General features: G+C 40.8%; 1 protein-coding gene across 1 annotated transcript in view; it reads right to left on the bottom strand.

Annotated features, from left to right (window-relative positions):
* Positions 1 to 1,551: 1,551 nt before the first annotated feature.
* The window catches only part of CCDC146 (coiled-coil domain containing 146), a 102,123-nt gene continuing 79,912 nt past the window's right edge, over positions 1,552 to 23,762 (bottom strand). The window contains exons 9-18 of the mRNA XM_021689711.1: positions 19,308 to 19,403; positions 18,551 to 18,721; positions 17,089 to 17,177; positions 16,832 to 16,996; positions 13,611 to 13,835; positions 11,792 to 12,020; positions 7,049 to 7,177; positions 6,355 to 6,492; positions 2,737 to 2,985; positions 1,552 to 1,755 (exon numbers count right to left, since the gene is read on the bottom strand). Coding sequence (XP_021545386.1) covers positions 1,552 to 1,755; positions 2,737 to 2,985; positions 6,355 to 6,492; positions 7,049 to 7,177; positions 11,792 to 12,020; positions 13,611 to 13,835; positions 16,832 to 16,996; positions 17,089 to 17,177; positions 18,551 to 18,721; positions 19,308 to 19,403 — 1,695 coding nt within the window. The remainder of the gene's footprint in view (positions 1,756 to 2,736; positions 2,986 to 6,354; positions 6,493 to 7,048; positions 7,178 to 11,791; positions 12,021 to 13,610; positions 13,836 to 16,831; positions 16,997 to 17,088; positions 17,178 to 18,550; positions 18,722 to 19,307; positions 19,404 to 23,762) is intronic.

Genomic DNA, 23,762 nt, shown 5'->3' with positions numbered 1-23,762 from the left:
AGCGCTTCCTAAATCCCGGCCTTACACAATTCCCCGACATGAACATGCTGTTCCAGCCAGTGCAGCTCGCTGGGCCTTGAACAGCTTTTGTCTTCTTACTTGCGAGCCTGGCTTAGGCTATTTCCATCTGGAAGCCCCTCCCCACTTATTAAAATCTTACTTGTGTTTAAGGGCCGGATCAACCAGTCCATCTGACTGTGACCCCCAGCCATGCCAGCGCACAGTGGCTCCTTCTGTAGGCACCAGTAGCCCAGGCTGTGATACTTACTTAACATCCATCCCTTTGTGTTAAAGAATTAGGTTTCCATTCTCACGTTGTTCCTACAGGTCTATTTTTGGATCCCTGATGCAATTACTAATTCCTACGACACAGGAGGTGTGTTGAAGTACGCAGTATTTCTTTGTATTAACCACACACTGTTACTTATCACAGGCACTTTGCTTTTTAATAACTTTATAAAACAACCAAGTTAGATTCAGGGCTAACTTGTAGGCTGAGAATGAGATTAAATTTCCCTCCACTCTGGCAGGATAGGGGCTTGGAACAGATTTTGTTTCATTTAGCCAAAAAAAAAAAAAAAAAAAAGGAGAAGAAGAAGGGATGTGGTATTTCTCACTTCCAGAATTGACACAAAATCCATACCCAACACCAATATGAAATATGGTTTGAACATATTAATGAAGTAAAGTCAGTTCTAAAATCCACTTGGGTATTTTCATATGTGAGAAAATATAAAAACAGAATTAGGAAAATATGCTTGGGTGAAATGCAATAAAATCAGAGTAATGAAGTAAGTGGAACTGGCCTCATTTTCAACTCTGCCACATGCAAAGCTATAAATGTTTTCATTGGAATTTTTAAAAATCTGGAGTCAGAACTTAAGCACAGGTTTATTTGTATGTAACGTTGCAAAAAATCTAGATTTATGGGAAAGATAAATTAGGGCATAATTATTTTTGAAGCAAAAGGATTCTTTACTTGTAAAAAGAATGATCATAATATTACTTTTAAAAGGACAAGCTTCCTTACTGCTTTTTACTTGATTTACATTTACCAACATGAACTTCAAATGTAACTATTTAACAAAGTGAATTATAACCTCTGTGATACTTGGGATATTTTCCTTTTCAAACAATCATTCTTTCTCTTTCAAGTCAATATATTGCACAGTATTTGCTTTTTTCTTCTTCAGTAAACAAAGACCACGCTGCCAATTTCTGTACTGCATTGAAAATTGATTTATTTTTATAGCACCTGGACTACTATGTATTTCTGAAAGGTAGTCAATATATAGAGTGAAAAAGAAAAAATGAACAATACAGAAATATGCTTTGACATAATTGTAGGAAAATTCTATGTCCTACTTAACATCATGTAAAATATAATAGCTGATGAGTGTAAAAGGAAGCCATGTTGTTCTCCGTTGTTGGTCGATTGTGGATACTGCATTTGTCTGTAATTTAGAGCTATTACACTGGAACTTTCCAGCTGGGCATATGAGGCAGCCTGGTTAAAGTGTCTCCTTCAGAAGCCCAGATTGGTTCACATGCTCAGATTTCAATTGGCTTTGTAACAGGTTTCCTTATGTGCCTCATACTGGCCCCCGGTTCACTGGGCTTGAAAGGAGCCAACGCGCCATATGGTTTGGGCAAAGGAAGAGTGGCCTCGGCCTCTGGGATGTAGGCATTGGGACGTGGCTCTGCAGTTGTGTAAACACCATTGGGCAGCTGGTGGTTATCTGCTACCAAGAACTCCTGCAAAGAATGATTTTTCCTTTTTAGTTCTCTGAAAACTATAGTGAAGTCACTTCATCCTTAGGGCCCAGCAGACACAGCTGGGTCTGAGCAGCCTTAGGCTGTGCTGGCTGATATTTTCCCAAAGGGACAGGAGGTTATGAGGGTGGCGTCACTAAACACACACACACACACACACACACACAGTGTCTCATTGGAATGACCTGTGTTACTCAAGCATTATTCTGTTCCTGGGATTTAGGGTTTACCATAAACTGGTTAGTGGGTCCTAAATTCACTGTATTCCAGCTTCAGTATCTTTCATCAAGCACTCAGTATTTCCACGTTTTTGAAAAAGGCTGGAGTAAGTCATTGGTGAGCAAATGTTACAAAGGAGGAACTAAGGAGTAAAGCAGAACCAGAGGAGAGAAGTGGTCAGCAACTTGCTTTGAACCTCAAGGTCACATGCGGGCGCAGGCAGTGACAGACCTAGACTGAGGCCAGTGGCAGGAGAGGAAGGCTGTGACCTTGAGGCCTATGACACAGACCAAGGGCAGAGTCTGCAGAGGGCTGTGACAACCGGCAGATGCTAGAGGCCTCACAGTGTGCCGTGGGGGCCCTGGTAGCCAGACGTGGGAGAATAAGGTGTGCTCTCAGCAGGGGTGCAAGGACAGAGACTATAGACCTTTGATAAAACCAGGGCCAGCCCAGCTACCGTCCTGCCAATGGGAGTCCGTGGCGTTCAGCCACACAGGCCACGACATAAGACTGTGGGGTGGGCCTTGGGGCTTGATGGGTGTTTTCTGGAGAATATTATGGCACTTTGGACTATGATTTTGACTTGTCTACGTCCTGTCTTAAGCAAAACTCCTCTCTAATGATTGTCAGAACTAAGTGTGTGGTAGAGTGGGAAATTTTTCATATATTTTGGGAGGACGGAAATCTCTGAAAATGGCCCTTCCTGGCACACTTTACAAATGTGACGTGGAAGATAAAGCTTACCCGAGACTTTTCAGCGTTAGCCAAGGCATACATTTCTTCATCTCGAAGTACCTTCAACCATTCCCTCTCAATGTCTTTATTGAGTGGCAGGCCCTTTTCTATCCTGGAACTGCAAGAGAAGATGAAGTCTTCTTTCTCCCTGACTTCCTTCTGGAGTTCAATGGCCAGGGCTTGTTTCATGGACAGCTCAGCAACAAGAGCCATTGTTTGTTCCGTAGCATCTTTGATCTTTTTCCGGTAGCCATTCATCTAGAATGAAAGAACCCAATGCTTAGACTACGTATGTTCCATGAAGAGTTAAGAAAATGGCAGGCTGAAGGGCTGTCTAGGATGGTGGGGGGCATTCTTGCCTCAAGGAAGGAGAGTTTAAGGGGGAATTCAGAGAAAATAAGAATTAGAGGAGATCTCAGAGATTGAACCCAATATCCTGGCTGTGTAAATAAGGATAGGATGGAGAAGAAACAGATCTGTTCATCTAGTTACCGAGGTTCCAAGTGGATAGCATTGAGGGAAATAGTCCCTTTGTTTTTAAGAGGTGATAAGGAGAAGGGGACAGGGTATTCTTGAGATCTAAGTTTTGGCCTAATTTTGCCATGTTTTTAATTTGTCACTCATCCAGTGGAGAAAAATCTGGTAGAACAAAAACTTTATTTAAAAATTACTCATTACTTATATAAGATAATCCGCAGAGGTCCTGTATCTGAAATGATTTTTTAATGGAAAATATACCTCATTATGGTTGCATTATTGATCATAATTCCTGGGATGCATCATTATTAGATCATAAGCAAGCATGAGCTGAACCTGGGGAAAATCTGGCCAATAATTTGAAATGAAATGTCCATTGTTCTATGTGTATGTTTATGATTTCACATCAGCTAGTTATCATCAAAGAATTAAAAGATAGGATTAAGTGGAACATAGGCACCAAGCACAATTACAACAATGTTTGTTGAATGAAGGAATTAATAAATTCTATTCTATTCTAATCCTCCAGTCATTTGAACCAGGGTACACTGAGACATGAATAAGAGCTTCCAAAAACTACACCTGATCTTCAAACACTTTCTTCTTCTAATAGAGCATACACTGGTCTATCTGTCTACATTTGCATAGAGAAATGTTGCTGCCAGTGATTTACCTTTTTTCTGAAAATATAATGACTGATTATTATATATACGTTGTCTCTTTAAAGGAATAGGGAATATACATTTTAAAAACTGTTGTACACTGCAGTAATTTTTAGGAAGCTAAAGCTTCAATGATGAGTCATTATCTTAAATTTCATTAATTCATCAGTTGTGTGTATGTGTGTGTAACTAGCCATCCTCCTTTTCTCCTCCAAAGAAGGATGGTGTTATTCTGGGCTTCTGGGCTGCTCTAAGTCTTTGACTGGGATGTCCCCTCCCTGCCACCACTTTTTTTTTTAGAGGAAGAGGGGAGGGGAGGAGGGAGAGAGAGAATCTTAGGCAGGCTCAATGCCTAGCGTGGAGTCCAATATGGGGAATGGGGCTTAATCTCACAACCCTGAGATCATGACCTGAGCCAAAATCAAGAGTTAAAGACACTTAACCAGGTGCCCTGGGACTTCCCATTTTCTGTTCATTTGGGAAATCTGCAAGAGGAGCCATAAGCTATCTAGGAAAGGTGAGAGACTTGAGATACGCATTCTTGTTGAGGTCCCACAAGGGACTGGCCACTTCTTAACTACTGAATGCTTACAACTTAAGCTGATATCACACCCATTTCACAGATTAGGAAACTTAGTTTTAAGGTCATTTATGTATCCTTCTCAAGGTCACTCACTAATATTGGTAAATCACAGACCTGGGATCTGAAACATTCTACCTTCTAGTTCTGCCTACTATGAAGAGATCATAATTTTAAATGGGAAAAAAAAAAAAAAAAGCCAGGGAGAGAGCACCAAAGGTGGGGAAAGGTGGGGGGGAGAGATAAATCACCAGGCTGACTCCTCTGATGGAACCCTCCCAGGTGGCAATCACCACCATTTACATTTCTATAGCATTATAATTGACTTCAGGACAGACTCTGCCAACAGCTTTGACAAGCCAGCCCTCAGTGAAAACGGACTTCCCCTAAAGAAAGGGAAATTCATTTGCAAAAGGAAGGGAGGCAACATTTAGAGAAACATTGGGCATGCTAATTCAGGCAAAGTTCATGAGACTAAAGAAGTCTTAACATTTCTTATTCTCTGAAGTAAAGTTGTGAATTGCACACGAGCCCCAGGACTGAGGGATCAGTCAGCTGGCGGAAGTCCTCAGACCAGTCTTGTAAAAGCCTAATAAAAACAGCAAAGGGGGCTTGAGATTTACAGTGATTCTGTTTCCTTAGTGCGCCAGAACTGTTTCTGGAATGGGAATGACTGTTCACTCATTCGATAAATTCTTGAGTTTAGTGCACGCTAGGCATTGGGGAAATTAAGGAGAATGAGGAACAGGGGCACCTGGGTGGCGCAGTCGGTTAAGAGTCAGACTTCTGGTTTTGGCTCAGGTTATGATCTCAGAGTCATGAGACTGAGCCCTGCGTGGGACTCTGTACTCAGTGGGGAGTCTGCTTGAGATTCTCTCCCTCTCCCTCTGCCCCTGCACCACCTCCCCCATCCCTCCCTGCTCACGTGTGCACACACACTCGCTCAAATAAATAAATAAAATCTTAAAAAAAAAAAAAGAATGAGGAACAGTCACTGCCCCCAGGAGCCTACCATCATGGGTGTGGGTGTTACCATGATTTATTTTTTTACCTGTCTCCCGACACTAGGTGTGGACCATGTGTCCCTTCCTCTTTGTTTCTAACCTCACACCCTCATGCGCGCTCATGAGGGGAGCACATAGTAGGTTCAGTAACTATTGCTGCCTAAAATCCCTGTGCTGTCACAGGGGGAGGCTCCCAGGGGCAGGGGGCCTCATAAGGGCAGGGGGGCAGGGTCCTCTGACTGCCCTGTGGTGCGAGGCCCTGCCTCACCCATATCACCAACCACCCTCCTGCTGGCTGCCCCTTCGCGGGCCGCTCGAGCAGTCCCAGCCTGACTGGGTAGCTGTGATTCAGCAGTCCTCATATTTTAAATGTATGAAATTAGGAAGCTCCATGCTACTAGTGTTGTCTTGCTAGTGGGGCCTGGCCGTGACTCCATCCAAAGGACTACTAGGGATGGGTGTCGTGTGATTGCTGTTCTCTTGTAATGGTCCTTGTCCGTTTCTGGGTTCTGGCTGAGTTCTGGATTGGGGCCGCTTTCATGCAGACCGCTGGGTAAGTGAGGCCCTCTAATCACAAGGAACTAGAAAGGATTTAACTTGGCAAATGAACTATAGGGGTAGTAATTGTCATATTTTGAGTAGGTGCCCTGTTAAGTGAAACTTGTAAACTGTCATTGAAAAGCTTAAGTTTGCCCAGTATCAAGTGAATATTCATTCAGGGAACAAGATGGAACCCTACTTTGGACAATTTTCTAAGATTCACCTTTACCTCTTTAATTTTACAACTTTATATGTCTCTAGTCATAAAGCCTAACCTCTCCAGTGCTGCTCTCGATAAATAAAGCAGTCTGTGGAAAATGAAAGGAGTGTAGGCAGAAGGGACAAGGCAGGGTCTCGGGCAGACCTTCTTGGCTAAGAGCAGTGTGTCCTGCTTGTAGGCCTGAGTTTTGCTGCAGAGCCTGTCCGTGAGCCGAGACACCTGTTCATAGATGAAGTCCTTTTCCAGTAACTTCTCCTCCTTCTTGGCCAGCTGTAGTTCCAGCTACATTGAAAACAATTCCATTAAAAAAGAAAAAAAGTCATGCAAGTCAAAATCTTTCTTAATTAGAGCAGTATTTTTTTCCCCCTTAATGAACACAGATTGCTTTCACACAGTTGCCAAGATAGCTCTAGGAAAGCCTTCAGCACTGGGCTAAGTCAAGACTCCCCTTGCCCCAACCCCCTCCAGACAGCTCTGGGAATTCTTCCTCTCCATGGCAGAGGGTGGCCCTCTCAGCTCCACCCAGTTTCTATGTTGCCATTCCTCTGATACACACCCATCAGGAAGACAAATTAATCCACTGAAAATGCCAAAATTGTCCCTTTGGGCTATGAGACAAAAGTGGGCATTTTGAAACCACTCAAGGTTTTACTTCTTTCTGGCAAGCGTTAGAAACAAGCTTAGGTTTTGTTACTGGATTATGATGAAAGGACTGTATTAGTAGCTAGAATAGTGAGGGATGAGGGATAAATCTGTCTGCATAAGATGAAACAGTACCACAGATATCTGTGACACTGATCAACAAGGGGCTGACACTATTATAAGAAAGAATGCTTACCACATCTAATTTTTTGATCATTTGTTCTTGGGTCATATCTTTCCCTGGAATGAAGCGGATTCTGTTCTCATCCTCGGGATTTATAAATCGTTTCTCCAGGTCTTTTATTCTGTCTATACACTGTGAAAACTATTAAACAAAGAAGGAAACATTAACTTCAAAACTAACTCCATTGCTCAGTAAATTTTTAAAACCACATAGCCCAGGGGCTTTAAAGTCTTTTGGTAGGATCCATCCAGGGAAAGGTGAAAGAGAACTCTTAACATCCCATCAGCCGGGACCTGGGTTGAAAAATAAGTTGGCTCATCCATGGTACCATGAGGATAATGCTTGTAACTGATCTCTGAAGCAAGGCAGTGAGTTCTGAGTCATCAAAGAAAGAGCTGACCTTACAACCAGTCCTTTGTGTTATACCTATGGGATGCTGGGTGGCTGCAGAGCTCAAACTATACAGACCTGACCTCTTTATTTTAGGTTGTTACAGAGGCCAAAGTAGACAACATAGTAGACTCCAGCTTAAAACCCTTTGTTGGCAATAGGTTTAATGGCTTCCCAAAGAATAAAGTTCTTAATTATTAGGTCAATACAGTGTACAGGTCTGTCAGGAACAGCCTGGACTGTTTATATCTTTTGTGCTAACCGCCTAATATAATGTTTCATATTTGAAAATGAAGAAATATGGCAACTCCCAAGTAGGAGTGGCAGTCACTCTTGGTTTCGTTTTTGGAACACAATGAAAACCAAGAGTCATTGTTTTCTTTTTCTTTTTCTTTTTTTTTAAGATTTTATTTTTTTGACAGAGAGAGAGTGAGCACAAGCAGGGGGAGTGGCCGGCAGAGGGAGAAGCAGGCTTCCCGCTGAGCAAAGAGCCAGACATGGGGCTCAATCCCAGGACCCTGGGATCATGACCTGAGCCGAAGGCAGACGCTTAACCGACTGAGCCACCCAGGCACCCCCATGAGTCATCATTTTTAACTTTCCTATTGAAAACCTGTAGAAACTTAGGCAAATCATTTATCTTCTCTAAACCTTAGTTGCCTCAATTGTCAAATGGGAAGATAAGGCCCAATCTAACAGGGTTGATTCATTAACCGAGAGAACACATCTCAAGTACTTCACAACGCGTTCCAGACTGATAGAGGTAGAATTTAAGTTTTAATTCATGTATTTGCCTCCTCCTCACAAAAAGATTTAAAATGGTGACATAAATAATTTATTTTTTTTTTCCTTTTTCTCCCCCTCAACATTCCTTAATTGCCCTTAATATGGAGTTAAAGTATATGTATATACGTAACCAAGCATAAATACATAATTATTCCATCTATAATTAACAATGCTTAATGTTTCTGTTTCTTAATTAGGAAATTAAGGAAGGAACAAAAATACAGTGCTTGCTTATCAAAATAGTGCGATTGCTCTCATTTTCCCATGGGTCTTTGAGGAAAAACTGTTCACTTTTTCTTTTTTTTAAGTTTTTATTTAAATTCCAGTTGGTTAACACACAGTGCAATATTGGTTTCAGGTGTAGAATTTGGTGATTCACACTTACATATAACACCCAGTGCTCATCCCAAGTGCCCCCCTTAATTCCCATGTTTACTTTTTTTATACAAAATAGTGTTGTGTCCTAAAATAGTTCACGTGACTTCCAAGATCCCTAAAAAGGAGCTATGATTATAAGCACCAGGAAATATGACTCGTGATAATCCTTGGATTCGACTGTTAGACAATTAAAAACTGTTTCAAACAACTGAAAAAATACAAACCTTAAGGGAATTCTGGAAATGATACAAAAAATGGGAAGATTTTGGAAAAAAACACGAAACACTGCAGCTGTAACAAATAACAGGATGTGACAGGGATCGAACAGGGCAAGGTAGGGTAGAAAAATGACTTGCCGAAGGCTCGAAACTTTACATCATGTCCTTCGAAGGGCCCATGTGATTTGTGCTGAGTAGACAAATAAGTGCAGTTTGAAGACTAATGGGAAACTTCCTATTCAACAGTTCTTAAGCTTAGATCTAACTCTGGCAGAACCTGTAATTGATGATAACACATAGACCATATATATGTCTCAATTCATAGGCAGGCAGAATGGAAAAGTCTCGTATCAGGCATAAATGTTTAAATATTTTCCTTTAGGGGCACCTGGGGGGCTCAGTCATTACGCGTCTGCCTTCGGCTCTGGTCATGATCCCAGGGTCCTGGGATCGAGCCCCGCATCAGGCTCCCTGCTCAGCGGGAAGCCTGCTTCTCCCTCTCCCACTCCCCCTGCTTGTGTTCCCTCTCTCGCTGTGTCTCTCTCTGTCAAATAAATAAATAAAATCCTTAAAAAAATAATAATAATAAAAATAAATAAATAAATATTTTCCTCTTGGGTCAACTGAACTCATATTTCACACCAGATAACTGGTTTCATATAATGAAATGCCAAATGCATATATTTTAAGAACAATGAATTTTATCCATTGACTAGAAGTATTGATTTGCAATTAACACACAGAAAATGCTTACACAGTAGAGAGAGAATTTTTGTTGTGGATCTTACTGAATTTAAAGTCCTTTTGTTCTGCTGGGCATCTTGATAGTTTGGTATGGGCAAAAATGGCCCTGAGGCTGTGTTTTAAGAAGGAGCTGGAGGGAGACAAATTATTCTGTAAAATCAAGACAACTGTGGAGTGCCTGGGGGGAGAATCTGGGGACGTTAGGCTGTGGAGAGGAGAAGAGGTTGAGAGGTGTAAAGACAGGCCAGTGAAATGGAGCTAGGCTAGGGTGCTGCTTGGGCTAACACGCCTGGGGATGGTATGGGGTGGCCCCGCAGATCTTTGCAGGGCATGGATGTCTGATATTGAATTGGAAGTTCTTCACATTTCTGTAATGTACACCAGCATGCTGTTGCCCCAAACCTTCAATCAATTCACAAAGGTCTTGCTCTTGCAGGAGTGGTTTTGTGTAGGTAGGCTGAAAAAGGAGCGAGTCCTGAATTCTGCACTGACACGGCATAGAAGTGAACCAGGCAGGGTGCGTGCCAATTGATGAAGGGATCCCTCAAATGAACCACTAGCAGCAGGAGTCAGGGCCACAGGAATCCTGGGGAGGCTACCTTGGAGGCCTGAGGGATGCCTGGGGTTGTTCCAGCCAATCCATCTACATCAGGCTACACTTATGGAAGAAGTGAATAGGAGAACTTAAGGCTAAAAAAAACAAACGCTGGAATCAGAACCTTGGCACATTTGTGTACAATGAAAGATCCTATCATTGATACCACATTCACACATTCAAATGGCATAAGATATGAAGGTGGACCCCTCATCCGTTTCCGCAAAGTCATGTGAATCCCCATGACATGATTAAATGAAAAAACAAAAAAAACCAGACCCCAAACTGTCCACAGTATGACCTAATGAAAACCATTTACTTATATACCTTGAAAAAAACTGGAAGGATCGCTTCCAGATTTTTGATAATTTTTTTTTAAAGATTTATTTATTTATTTGACAGAGAGATACAGAGAGAGAGGGAACACAAGCAGGGGGAGTGGGAGAGGGAGAAGCAGGCTTCCCGCTGAGCAGGGAGCCCGATGCGGGGCTCGATCCCAGGACCCTGGGATCATGACCTGAGCCGAAGACAGTTGCTTAACCGACTGAGCCACCCAGTCACCCGATTTTTGATAATTTTAATAGTGATTATACCTTGGGAATAGAATTTTATTTTTTTTAATTTTTGGTGTTTTTTTCAAAACTTCATTAATTGAACATGTTTTATCATCAGAAAAAATCTGAAAACAAACCTGACATTTTAGAAAACATATGATAGGTTAAAATTTGTTCCTGCTACATTGATTGAGTCAATGGAAAAAAGTATAAGCCGCAAACTTTTCAGTTTAATTTTTTCTTCTATTTTCACCAAGGGAAAAAAAAAAGATTATTGCATGTGAAGAAAGTAGCTTTATATTCATTTTTTATGTATACATCTATGTATTTATTTATTACTTCATGTTTAAATTGTTTGGTTTTATTCCACTTTTAAAAAGACCATGTCAGAGACCAGGCTATTAAATGACGGGGCAACTACAGGGGTTAATAAGGAGTCTAATTATATGTGATTGCCAATTAACAAACAACAATCTCAGCTTCAGGGGGCAGGGGTTTTAAAAATGAGAGAGCAAGCTGGTCCCTGAGATCTTTCAAGCAAGCATCAGAAACATACTTGTGCCAGCGGCAGTGAAAGCCCAGATTCCTTAAATTATGAGCTATAAGGAAGCTAGAGTTGAGATTTGGGAGGGTCTGAATTCCAAGGAAGGCAGAAAATGCTTCATGGGAAGAAAAAAAAAAATCTGTCGCCTGGATGCCTGAGCATAAATTCCACCCTGGAGCAGTGGATTTTTTTTTTAATATTTATTTATCTATCTGAGAGAAAGGGTGGGGAGGGGAAGGGGGAGAGAGAGAGAATCTCAAGCAGACTCCCCACTGAGCATGGAGCCCCACATGGGGCTCGAGCTCATGACCTTGAAATCATGACCTGAGCCGAAATCAAGAGTCCGACGCTCAACCGACTAAGCCACCCAGGTGCCCCGGAGCAGTGACATTTTTAAAGAAGACATATAACTCATGAGTTTGTACAGGTACCAGGTGGGGCATGGCTTAATTTACATGTAAGAACTTAATACAATCTTCAAACCAATAAAGGAGGGGGTAGGGAAAGCAAATGGCCCCAGGAAGTGTCTGATGAACGTTTCCCCACCTGAATCTGGAGCACTGCTAAGTCGGCGTCCAGGGCCCTCTTGGTTGGCAGTAATTTCTGGGTCACGTGAATCTGTCTTTGTTTCTCAGCAATCTTCAGTTTCAGGAACCGGATCTTTTCTTCCAGGGCATGTATTTCAATTTCTCCATTTAGCTTCATCTTTTCTTGGATATTTATTTTTTCATAGAAGATGCACACTTCCTCTTCCCGTTCTATCAGTTGAACGCCACTATGGCCAAAAGGAGAGGCAGAGGCTAAGAGGGTGTTGAGACCACTTTTTTTTTTTTTTTTTTTTACTAGTCACAGGGATTCCCTCTGGATCTGGGCACAAAATACGTATCAACATTACATAATTCCAGAAGACAATAGATATATACTCTTGGCTTTCTAGTTAAACTGCACACTTTTTGTTTTCCTGGGGATAGGAGAGGGAGGGCTGGTTAGCAGTTCGACTCTGAGCTAGCCGATCATGCAGTTGGCTGGTCACAGTATCTCTGCAAGTCCCAAAGGTTTCCCTAGGGTGGGAAAAAATGTCATTCCCCAGGCATGAGCAAAGTGACCCCATAATCTGATTTTCTGCAGACCCTTTTTTGGGGCCAGACTTGCCAACTGAGGTCTGGCCAGAAGTCCCCAGGCAGGGGGCCAGGGAATGTGTTTCTGCAGTGATTCTATGTAACTTGCCAGGCCCATTAGGTTCTTTTTAAAGTTGGATATTTTTGATGCAAATTTCCCCATAAACAGGCAAAATTCTGTCCTTGTAAGCATGCCAGGGGAAAGACCCCTCCATGTGAGGAGAATGTGGGAAAGAAACAAAGCAAGAATTTTCCAATTCCAGCCCTACAGGTCTGACCAGAGCTTGGGAACACACTGCCTAAATAATTTGTTTTGTGCCGGGAGCCATGTAAGAGGACTTTTTTTTTCTCCCCAGAGAAAACACCTGCCAGTAGTTTGAAAAATTAGACTTCACACCCTGAAGTCTTCCCACACTCTGCATATCAATTATCCCAGAGTTCATCTTTAATTGCTTTTTATCTCTTTTTCTCTCTCCTCCCTTAAAACATGAGCGCACAGAGTTACATTTGCTTAATCTTAACTCTACATTTCATCTCATTTGCTGTTTACTGGCTCTTCTCGTGATCCTCTCATTTCTCTTGACAACAAGCTAGGAGCAATGCTTTACCACCTTTTTGTAACTTCGGGGTCCAAAGCTTAGCACACAGCTTTAGATGAAGCAGCCCACAACCAAAGCCACAATGAAGAAAAAGATATGATACCAGACTTAATTCCTACAGGACCCTACAATTTCACATACCAGATTTCTCTAGCACAAGCAGCTTGGGAAAACTGCAACGGTAGTAATTGATTGATGACATAATTGTAGCCTGGAAGAAATAATGCTCTTCTGAGAGGTCCTACTTGCTGAGAAAATGAGCTGGGAGAATGGCTTAATAAATATCATACTAAGACCAATCTGTCACAAAAGTGGATACAAGATCCAAAGACTTATTTATGTCAATTATACTGAAATAACTTGATGGTATCGGAGGCAACCTGACTGGTAGCCTGGGAAAGAACTTTGATATTTAAGCAACGGACTTAAACCCTACTCTTGCCTGTCTCTCTTAAAAGAACAGTTTCTTATTTCAGGCAAAACACACAGCTCATCCCCCCAACCCCCCACGCCCCTGCAAAAGGATAATGAAACCTGAATGTCAAATGCCCCTCACCCCAGCGTCAAGTCTCTAGAGAAGAAGGGGCAACATTTCTAAATCGGATCTCCAGGTGTTTCGTTTCTCACATTAGGTTCTTGGTTTTTCACCTTTCATTTCGACGCTGAACAGCTTTCTCGTATCTCTTGCGAAGCTGCACCATCTCCTCTTCAATTGTTGTGATCATATTGGCAAGTCTGTCAATGTTACTTAACCGGGTTTCCTTCTTCTCCTTCATTTCCTGAAGTTTTGCTACAATTTTGCACACATCATTTTGCATGCTTTCTCGGATAGTAACATTGTTGGCATGTTTCAGCATGGAATTTTGTAACTTTCTTTAAAAATAAGGGGAAAATGGGAAAGATTATCATTTTCTTTAGTTTAAAAATAACAAAGACTTCTGGGGCGCCTGGGTGGCTCAGACGGTTAAGCGTCTGCCTTCGGCTCAGGTCATGATCCCAGGGTCGTAGGATCGAGCCCCGCATCAGGCTCCCTGCTCACCGGGGAGCCTGCTTCTCCCTCTGCCTCTCTCTCTCGGTTTCTTATGAATAAATAAAATCTTTAAAAAAATAAATAAAAATAAAAATAACGAAGACTTCTGAAACTATCCAAGTAGCTCTCACTTTAGTATGTCCCTTGAAATGACAATAGTAGTACAGTAGTCCCCCCCTTTTCCACAGTTTCGCTTTCTGCAGCCTCATGTGCCACCCGGAAATCCGTCCACCGGAAGCAAATGCTCCTCCTTCCGACTCTTCGGAAGGTCAACAGCAGCCTAACGCTCCGTCACAAACGCGCCTGCGTCTTTCACCTCACTTCAGCTGGCTGCCGCGGCGTTTTGTCACCTCACAAGATCACGAGAAGAAGGGTGAGTACAGTACAATAAGTTATATGAGGGTCCGGAAGAGAGCCCACCTTTACATAACTTTTATTACAGTACGGCTGACCCTGGAACAGTACAGTTTTGAACTGTGTGGGTCCACTTATCCGTGATTTTTTTTTAAATAAATACAGTACAGTACTGTAAATGTATTTTCTCTTTTTTATGGTTTTCTCAACATTTTCTTTTCTCTAGCTTACCTTATTGTAAGAATACAGTATACAGTATATATAACATGCAAAATATTTGTTAATCAACTGTTTATGTGATTGGTAAGGTATCTGCTCAAGAGTGGGTTATTAGTAGTTAAGTGTTATGCAGGGATTGGCACCCAGGGTCAGCTGTATATTGCTATAATTGTTCTATTTTATTAGTGTTGTTAATCTCTTACTGTGCCTAATTTACAAATTAAACTTTATCATACGTATGCATGTATAGGGAAGAAAAACCTAGAATATATAGGGTTCAGTACTATCTGCAGTTTCAGGCATCCACTGGGGGCCTTGGAATGTATCCCTCACAGATAAGAGGGACTACTGCAGTAATATTGTTATTCATCATATAATACTCTTCAGGAGTTTCTGTAATCTTCCCAGAGTCTCAGATTCCCCACTCCTCTGGACTAGGACATCTTTCCTTTTGTGCCCCAAGCCTTTGCTGCCCCACTTTGTCAAATCAAGAGACTGTAGTAATTCATTTACTGCTCTGTCGTTCCCTCTCGAGCGCAGAGATGGTTATATCTGATAAGGTCCGTTGGACCTAAAGTGGTGCCTGACTTAATACAGCATCACAATAAATGCTGAATGAATGCATGGCCTTTATAAGTGATATTTTACTTTCATGTAGGATGAGAATCTGTTTGGAAATTAGATTTTCCTACTCCTACCAATCCCCTCCCCCTATCCCTACCCCTCTACTACTTCCCACACAATAGCCCATTTTGTATAGCTTTATAAAAGGAAACTGGCAATAATGGCCACCAGAAAAAGTTCAGGTTGTATAAACTCAGTAGATCAGGGACTAAATATAGATGAGAGTCCAATAGATCTTACCATATTGTAAATAATAAATTTAATAAACAATAATTTGCCAGATGCTTCTGAGTATGTTTACATGGATTAACTTGTTTCATGATAAAAAGTCCTATAAAATAAGGACTATTTTTTTTAAAAGATTTTATTTGAGAGAGAGAGAGACCACGAGCAGGGGGAGGAGCAGAGAGAAGGGGACAAGCAGACTCTCTGCTGAGCACAGAGCATGGAGTCCCACAAGGAGCTCAATCCCAGGACCCTGAGGTTATGACCTGTGCCGAAGTCAGACGCTTAACCCAGGTGCCCTAAATAAGGACTATTTTTTTTTTTTTAAGATTTTATTTATTTATTTGAGAGAGAGAGTGAGAGAGAGAAAGAGCACAAGAGGGGGGAGCGGGAGAGGGAGAAGCAGACTCCCCGCCGAGCAGGCAGCCCGATGCGGGACTCGATCCCGGGACTCCAGGATCATGACCCGAGCCGAAGGCAGTCGCTTAACCAACTGAGCCACCCAGGTGCCCAAGGACTATTTTTATAGGTAAGAAAAGTGAGCCCAGAAAAGTAAGGTAGCTTGCCCAAGGTCATGCAGCTAGGACTGCAGGGCTGGGATCGGAGTCTAGAAAGCTACCTCTCTTAACCACTTTGCTATACTGTCTCCTACAAGCACATTAGATGCTTCAAATCCATAACCAGGGGATGCTGGTTAATAAACATTTGATTGTCTTCTAATTTTAAATGCAAATTATCAAATTTGTGCTTTTCTAACTTGGTAAATGAAAATAAATAGTATATAGTTTTTTGTTCACTTAAAAATATAGCTATCAAACAGTGGAAGCATACAGAATCACATTCAGATGCTTAGATTGTCTTTTTTTTTTTTTTAAGATTTTATTTGTCAGAGAGAGCACACATCTGTGCACAGAAGCAAAGGGAGGGGTAGGCAGAGGATGAATCAGGCTCCCTGCTGAGCAGGGAGCCCGATGGGGGACTCGATCCCCGGACCCTGAGATCATGATCTGAGCTGAAGGCAGACGCCTAACCGACTGAGCCACCCAGGTGCCCCTAGATTGTCATTTGTAAAGCATCTTTGAGCAAGGGCTCTTCTAACTTTGTAAGACTATTATTTTCTGGGGCACCTGGCTGGCTCAGTTGGTTAAGCATCTGCCTTCAGCTCAGGTCATGATCTCAGGGTCCTGGGATGGAGCCCCGTATTGGGCTCCATGCTCAGCAGGGAGTCTGCTTCTCCCTCTCCCTCTGCTCCTACCCCCAACTTGTACATGCTCCTTCTCTCTCTCTCTCTCACAAATAAATAAATTAAAAAAAAAAACTTAAAAAAAATAAGGCTATTATTTTCTACTTTACTCTTTAGAGTTCAGTGAATCAGAAGAGAAACTTTTGAAAAGACAATAGTTATTATTACACTTACCTTTCTTGAGTAACTGCACTATTTCTTAAAATTTCCAGTTCATTTAATGACATCTTATGTCTTTCTTTTATTTCATTTACTTTCTGGTGAGCTTTGTGAAGTAAGTTAACAAATTTGTTTCTTTCATTTCGGATGATGTCATACAGTTTAGCAAACTCTTTGAGTCTGTGAAAACACAAGTGTTCTTGAAACTTGTGAAATAAAACTCATTTTTTTCCCCACCTGTAACAAGATAAATCATCATGTAATTCTCTTACCTCCGATGAATTTCACGTTTTTTCTTCTTGTGTATTCTGATTTCCAGATCCTTTGCTTTGATCTCCTTAACAATGTTGGTATATTTTTGCTGAAATATGAAAGTTATGTGTGAAATTAAAAATAAAAAGCCCATCTCCATCAACATATGAATACTCCCAGCTGCACCCTATCTCATTCCTGTCCTAGCTGCGTTGTGTAATTGGGGAACTGTAAGGGAGAAATCGGAAAATTGACTGGCCAGCTGAACTGAATTAATTAAGGACAAGAAAGAGAAAAGAGAATGAAAAGAGCCTGTATAGGTTGGCTTTGAGGAAAAGTTTGGGGAACTTTTGGGAGAGCCTAAGAGTGAGTGTGGATGGCATAGATGGGCTGGGTAAGTGAGGAGTTTGTGGAGGGTAGCTGAGGGAAGAGGATTTGTAGTTAGTTTTGACATGTTACAAATGGAACCCTTTTTGGTGTTTTGTGAGAAACTGAAGCCATGCTTTTAAGGTGCTTTTCTGAAGAAATGCTACCCCGGGTAAAGTTTGCTCAGAACAAAGTTTGCCCTCAGAAACAGCCAACATCTGGAGCATCTGGGTGGCTCAATTGGTTAATCGTCCAACTCTTGATTTCGGCTCGGGTCATGATCTCAGGGTTGTGGGATTGAGCCCCACGTCAGGCTCTGTGTTCAGGGCTTAGTCTGCTTGTCTCTCTCCCTCTCCTCCTCCTCTCCCTCTCTCTTTCTCTCTCTCTCTCTCTCTCTCAAATAAATATACTTAAAAAAAAAAACCAAACAGCCACCATCTGGGTCACATGGTAAATCCCGGTATTCTCTTTTAGTAATATGTCATATCATATTCATTTTTAACAGGAAATCTCTGAACATAATCCTTTCATGGAATAAAATGATTTTAGAGTTTTAGTTAGCATGGCAGCAGAGTCGTTTTTGCCGTTGGTTTCATTGTTCTTTTGGTTTGGGATGTTGCACTGGGTCAACTCTGGTACTTTGTTGGGAGCCCGGTAAAATCACGGATGGAGCAGTAACTAAGGGCATAGCATTGGTTTGAATAATGCTGGCTTGAAAGAACTTGGGAGGGAGAGCAGTCTCACGCTACTGCTCTTGACTTGTTTTTGGACAAACCATAGTGGCATGTGAGTTGGTGGGGAATCTGAGAGATCTGCGGCCTGCACAGCAGTCAGCCCTGTCCCCCCGGAGACACCTACCTTATTCTTACTGAAGTTGTCATGTGCTCGAATCCTCTGCTCATTGTCATTGACCCGGTTCGTTTTTCCTCTAGATTGCTGACTATTGCTAATTGAACCCGGAAACCATTTTTTCAGTATATGATTGAGTCTTGTTTGGGGAAGCTGTATAGTCAAACTTGAAGGATACAATTACAGCTTTCTAACAGAAACTGTGTAAAATTGAGGATCTCCTGAACTCTTATGGCAATTAATGGATGGTTACAAAAATGCAGTCACCTGAGCTTTCAGGAAATCCTTGGATTTTTGCTCCTTCTCATCAATTTTGATCTGAGTCATACGGACAAGGTTGAAGACAAGCTCTCGCATGTTTTCTTGCTCCTTTAAAAGCTTGTTTTCTTCTGCAAGTTGTTGTTCCACTAACTTGGACTCAGCTTCTGATAGGATTTTCTTTGGAAAAACACAACATATTATAACTTATTTGTTTGAAGAAACACACTAGGGCCAGTATCTTAACAATTTTTATTTCCTATGTAGAATTTATTTTACTAGGGCGTAAAACAAAGTAACTTGGCTGCCTTAGCTCCAAGTATTTTATAAAAGAATATGCAAATATGATAACATGTTTAATGGGATGCAAGTTTTTCTTAATCAGACTGTATTTTCAAGTAACTTTAAGAAAAAAAGAGACATAAAAGCATGTTTTTGACAGTGGCTTGAATAAACAAAATTTGAAAATTTAAAATTAGACATTGGTGAAATAAAGCATTTATTTTTAATCTGACTATATTATCATTAGCCCTTTTATTTTAAAATGTCATGAATTTGTATAATTTTTGCTGGTTCAAACACACCCTTTTTCCCCAAATTTAATGTGGGGTTTGAGTGGACTCTGAGATGAAGAAACAGACACACATTAAGTAGGCTCATACTCTATTTGATGACTCTCCTATTGAGGTTTTGTGGAACACAGTTAAAAACACAACTTTGTATTAATCATTCTTAGGTAGAAGCTTAAATGAAAGTTGACATTGACCTGTTGGGCCAGATTCCTCTTAGCCACTTCAACTTCCTTGTGGAGTTCTCTCCTTCTCTCGGATAATATAGAATCATCTTTAGGGATAGCTTCCATCTGGAAATAAAAATTTAAAACTGGCATTTACACAAGAATGAAATCTTCAATGTCATGTAATCAACACCATTGTGTGCCTTTTGCAAATGGTGGGCAAATTATGATTCTCAATCTTTTAGGAACTGCCTTTCATGCTGAATGTTCTTTATAAAATCATGGTAAACTAAAATATAAAATATAAAAACCTGCCAAAAATCTATAATTCACCAATTGCAATTATTATATTTCTCCTTCATTTGGAAGTAAAAGAAATCTTATTAATAATAGCTGCTAACAATTATAGGGCATTGCCAATGTGTCAGGAAAGGTTCTAAGTGCTTATATGTATGGTCGTATTTAATCCTTACAATAACCCTCTGAGATAGGTAGGATTATTATCTCCCATTATACAGATGAGGAGGAGGAACAAAGACATTTAAGCAACTTGTCTCAATGGTACAGGTGCAAACTCAGGTGGTTAGACTCAGGGTCCGAGATCCTAACACTGTATTTTACTGCTCCTCTACCTCATGCATGTTTAGAAACATGCATGTTCAAGTGATGTGTATTAAGCTTATAAAATGTGAATTCATTTATGAAATCCTATAGATTAAAAAAATAGGAACTATTTATTAATAACAGTAAGAATACTTGGCTACTCTTAGGTAGTGGTTTGATGAGTAGCTGGGAAGTTCTTACCAAAAAGAAAAGTCTCCTAACTTTTTGATACCTGCAATTCCACCATTACAGTTCTATTGTATTGGCTTGTGCTTTTGTCCTCTGCTGAAGTACTTAGGAGAAAGTAATGTTTCATTCTATTAGTCTTTGCTGCCTTGTGAGGAATGAGCTTGTCAGATTCTTCATGATGGAGAAGAGAGCAGAGAGGAGGAGAACACATGGCAGCTTCTGGGGGGAACAGCATCCAAATACAGGAAGGGTTATCTTGGGGTGCTGACAACATACTTGACTTAGAGCGAGTTTATAGTTGGATCTTTATACCAAAAGCACATGACTCCAACCTGGTAGAGTTTATTTCCTCCTGTGACAGCACCAAGGTGGAATATTGGTTAAAATTTGTCTCAAGAAGGAAAAATCATACTGTTTAGTGATTTAAAGGTCACCTAACAGACTCTGAGATTTGTGTTGCTCTTTTAAAGTAGCTAAAGCATGTCTTTGAATGTCCCAACATCCATGAGCCTGGGCATCTTCACTAGTGTCTTCTGCACCCTCAGATGCCCAAGATGGCCGGCTTCCATCCTACCATGGAGACCTAGCTGTTGAGGAGTACACACTGGATTAGAAAGATGAGACACGGTCTTGTGCAGTCTATATAACAATATACAGGACTTTTTATCTTGATGAACAGATAAATGCTAGAGCAGGTCAGCTCAAAGTAGACTTGAATAATCAGGGAAGATTTTATGGAAGAGTGAAGAAGACAGCAAGAAAGAGTTTGATTTCTCCTTCTGGAGATTAGAGTTAATTATTGCAGAGGAAGTCTAGCAAGCATCCCAGTTCCTGTCTACTACTCTGCCACAGGTGTCCAGGAGTGGGCTACTCCAAATGTTTTGTTCCCAAGTGTAGGCAAATCTGTATAGGAATGCTAACTGGGACCAGGGAAGCTTACAAGGTTTTTACAGAAGATATGATGAGGGCACACTCACTAGCTACATGTCAATGAAAGGCTCCTAACAAATTTTCCTGGTTTCAGGTCTCAGATATTTAGGTCCAGTGTTTTGAATTACAAACAATACTGCAATATATTGTATTATTTCTGAGTTCTGGCTAGCTACTTCTCTGATACCTTTCTTAATTCTCCATAAACCCAATCCTCAAGTTTCAGACAGGAACTAAGGATGCTTGGTTTGTGGAAGAAGTAACAAGGTGGGCCATTGGTAGCTGAGCCTGCTGGTTGCCTAGCCAATATTCACCCTCTACTTTGCCTTTACTAATAAAACTCCAGTTTTGTTCATAGCTGCAGCATATCCAGGATTCCTCAGACTCTTTTCTGGCTGGGAGTGACCAGATGAGCCAGGACAGGCCAGTGAAATGTAAATGGAAGTTTGCTGGATAAGACTCCTGGGACAGTGACTGTTTTCCTGTTAAAAAGACAGAGTCAACCAAGTTAACTACCATATGCCTTTTATTCTCTCCCTTCCCCACTTTTGTGTGATCTTATGCCTAAAGATGGAAGGTCTTGTGAGCTTTGAAACAAAATATACACGTTAAGGATGACAGAAAAAAGAGCTAAGAGGATCCTGGGCCTACCTCTGGACTTTTTTTTTTTAAAGATTTTATTTATTTGACAGAGAGAGACACAGTGAGAGAGGGAACACAAGCAGGGGGAGTGGGAGAGGGAGAAGCAGGCTTCCCGTGGAGCAGGGAGCCCGATGTGGGGCTCGATCCCAGGACCCTGGGATCATGAACTGAGCCAAAGGCAGATGCTTAAGGACTGAGCCACCCAGGCGCCCCACCTCTGGACTTTTTATTATATGAATAAAACAATCCCCTATTTAAGCCACTGTAATTGAATTTCTGTTACTTCTGGCCAAATTGAGTCTAGTTATAGTCTAGTTCTAATACTGGGGTGACTTGAGATATTTACCATTACATTTGAGCCCCAAATTGCATATATCAGCAGATTTTGTAAGCTTATTTATTTTATTTTATTTTATTTTATTTTGTAAGCTTATTTATTTTAGTTCTTTGTTTGGGTTTTTATAGAGTCGCATTTCATACTTAGGAAAAAAAACATGTTTATTGCAACCAGACAAAAAAAAAAAATGTGTAAAGTAAGAAATTAAACATCTGCTCCCTACCTTCACTTCAAATACTACTCCTCAGGAGTCTCTGTTAATAGTTTAGTGTCTGTTCTTCCAGACATTTAAAATGCATGAATAAACATCAGTAACTTTCATAAAAGTTAAGAAGTTAGACATGATTCTGTTGCAGTAAACATCCCAATTATTTGATATCAAAAGAACCTCAGTTTCTTTAAGGCTTTGATATTTTCCTAAAATATTTCAAACTTTCATGAGGTTTGTGGCTTGAATTTCTGGAGTCTCTACAGTCAAAAGCCACAGAAGAATCAAACAACAGTCTCTAGGGGGAAATGAAGTCTGAAGAGTAGCCGGAGCCCTTCATGCTTACCTTTTATCTCTTTCCTTTTTGGACCGCATGCAAGGCTGAAATGTTCACTCATGCTGGGAGTGACTATTTTCAAGTACTGCCAGCCAGCCTAGGACTGTGGCTGGGCTAATTATAAGCCATCAGGTCAAAGAGGAAGATAGTCTCTCACTGAAACAAACTGCACTAGGGCAAAAACAGATTTTTCACAAAACCAGTGAAGGAAGAGGATTTTAATACATTTCATTGCCGTTAGTTTTATGTTCAATGGGTACTATTTTGTGAATTGAACAACTAGAAGTGTCCTAACATAAATAGCTTCTATTTATTAAAATCTGAACAACTTGTGAGCATTCTACTACGGTCTCCCCTTGAGTCAGGGCCATTCCTTATGTATTTGTGTCCAGCCAGGTCAATTTATAGTGGAAAGCCTCATCATCAGAAACAGCTCCCAACTAGCCTTTAAGTGTCCCACTCTTAAATATAAGGAGGTAGCCACAGGGTCCGTGTTTGCCCAGAGTTCCAATTTAACCACTGTAATGTGCTAGGACCTGGGCTAAGATGGCATAGCTTGTAGTAAACCAATGCTCCTAACAAGAATAACTTGAAAAGTTGCATTTAAAAATATGTTTGAAAGCATAAGAGTTGCAAAGGTAAATAGAGTTGAAGTCTTCAAAGGTTCTAGCACTGTCTGGGAAGCAGTAAATTATCTATATGGACTCTAAGTAAAGTCAAGGATGAATGTTGTAATCTTTCAGCTAACCACTTTAGGCCAAAGAATGGAAAGAGAAGGAAAACTAACTAAAACATACCTAAAATGGGGGAAATAGAACAACTGAAAATAGAAATAGGATGATTCATCTGTTTGATTCATCCAAAAGAAGGAACTATAGGAGGGAAAATGGAACATAAAAGATACGGGACAAAGAGAAAGCAATAGTAATATGGTAGAAAGAAGCCCAAGAAGATCCATAATCACATTAAATGTTTTTGGACTAAATACAAGAATTAAAAGGTAGAAATTTTCAGACCAGATATTAAAAAGTATGTGCTGCATATAAAAGACATCTAAGTAAGGACACAGAAAGAGTGAAAGTGAATGGATGGAAAAGGAAATACCATGCAAAATCTAACCAAAAAAAGCTAGTATAACTTATATTGTCCTAATAGCAGACAAAGTAAGCTTTTAAGGCAAAAAGCATTTCTAAAGTTAAAGAGATTTCACAGTGATAAAAGAATTAACCTACCTGCTGG

The sequence above is a fragment of the Neomonachus schauinslandi genome, chromosome 12 (genome assembly GCF_002201575.2).
Source record: "Neomonachus schauinslandi chromosome 12, ASM220157v2, whole genome shotgun sequence".
NCBI lineage: Eukaryota > Metazoa > Chordata > Mammalia > Carnivora > Phocidae > Neomonachus > Neomonachus schauinslandi.
This window is presented reverse-complemented; position numbering and strand designations above follow the sequence as displayed.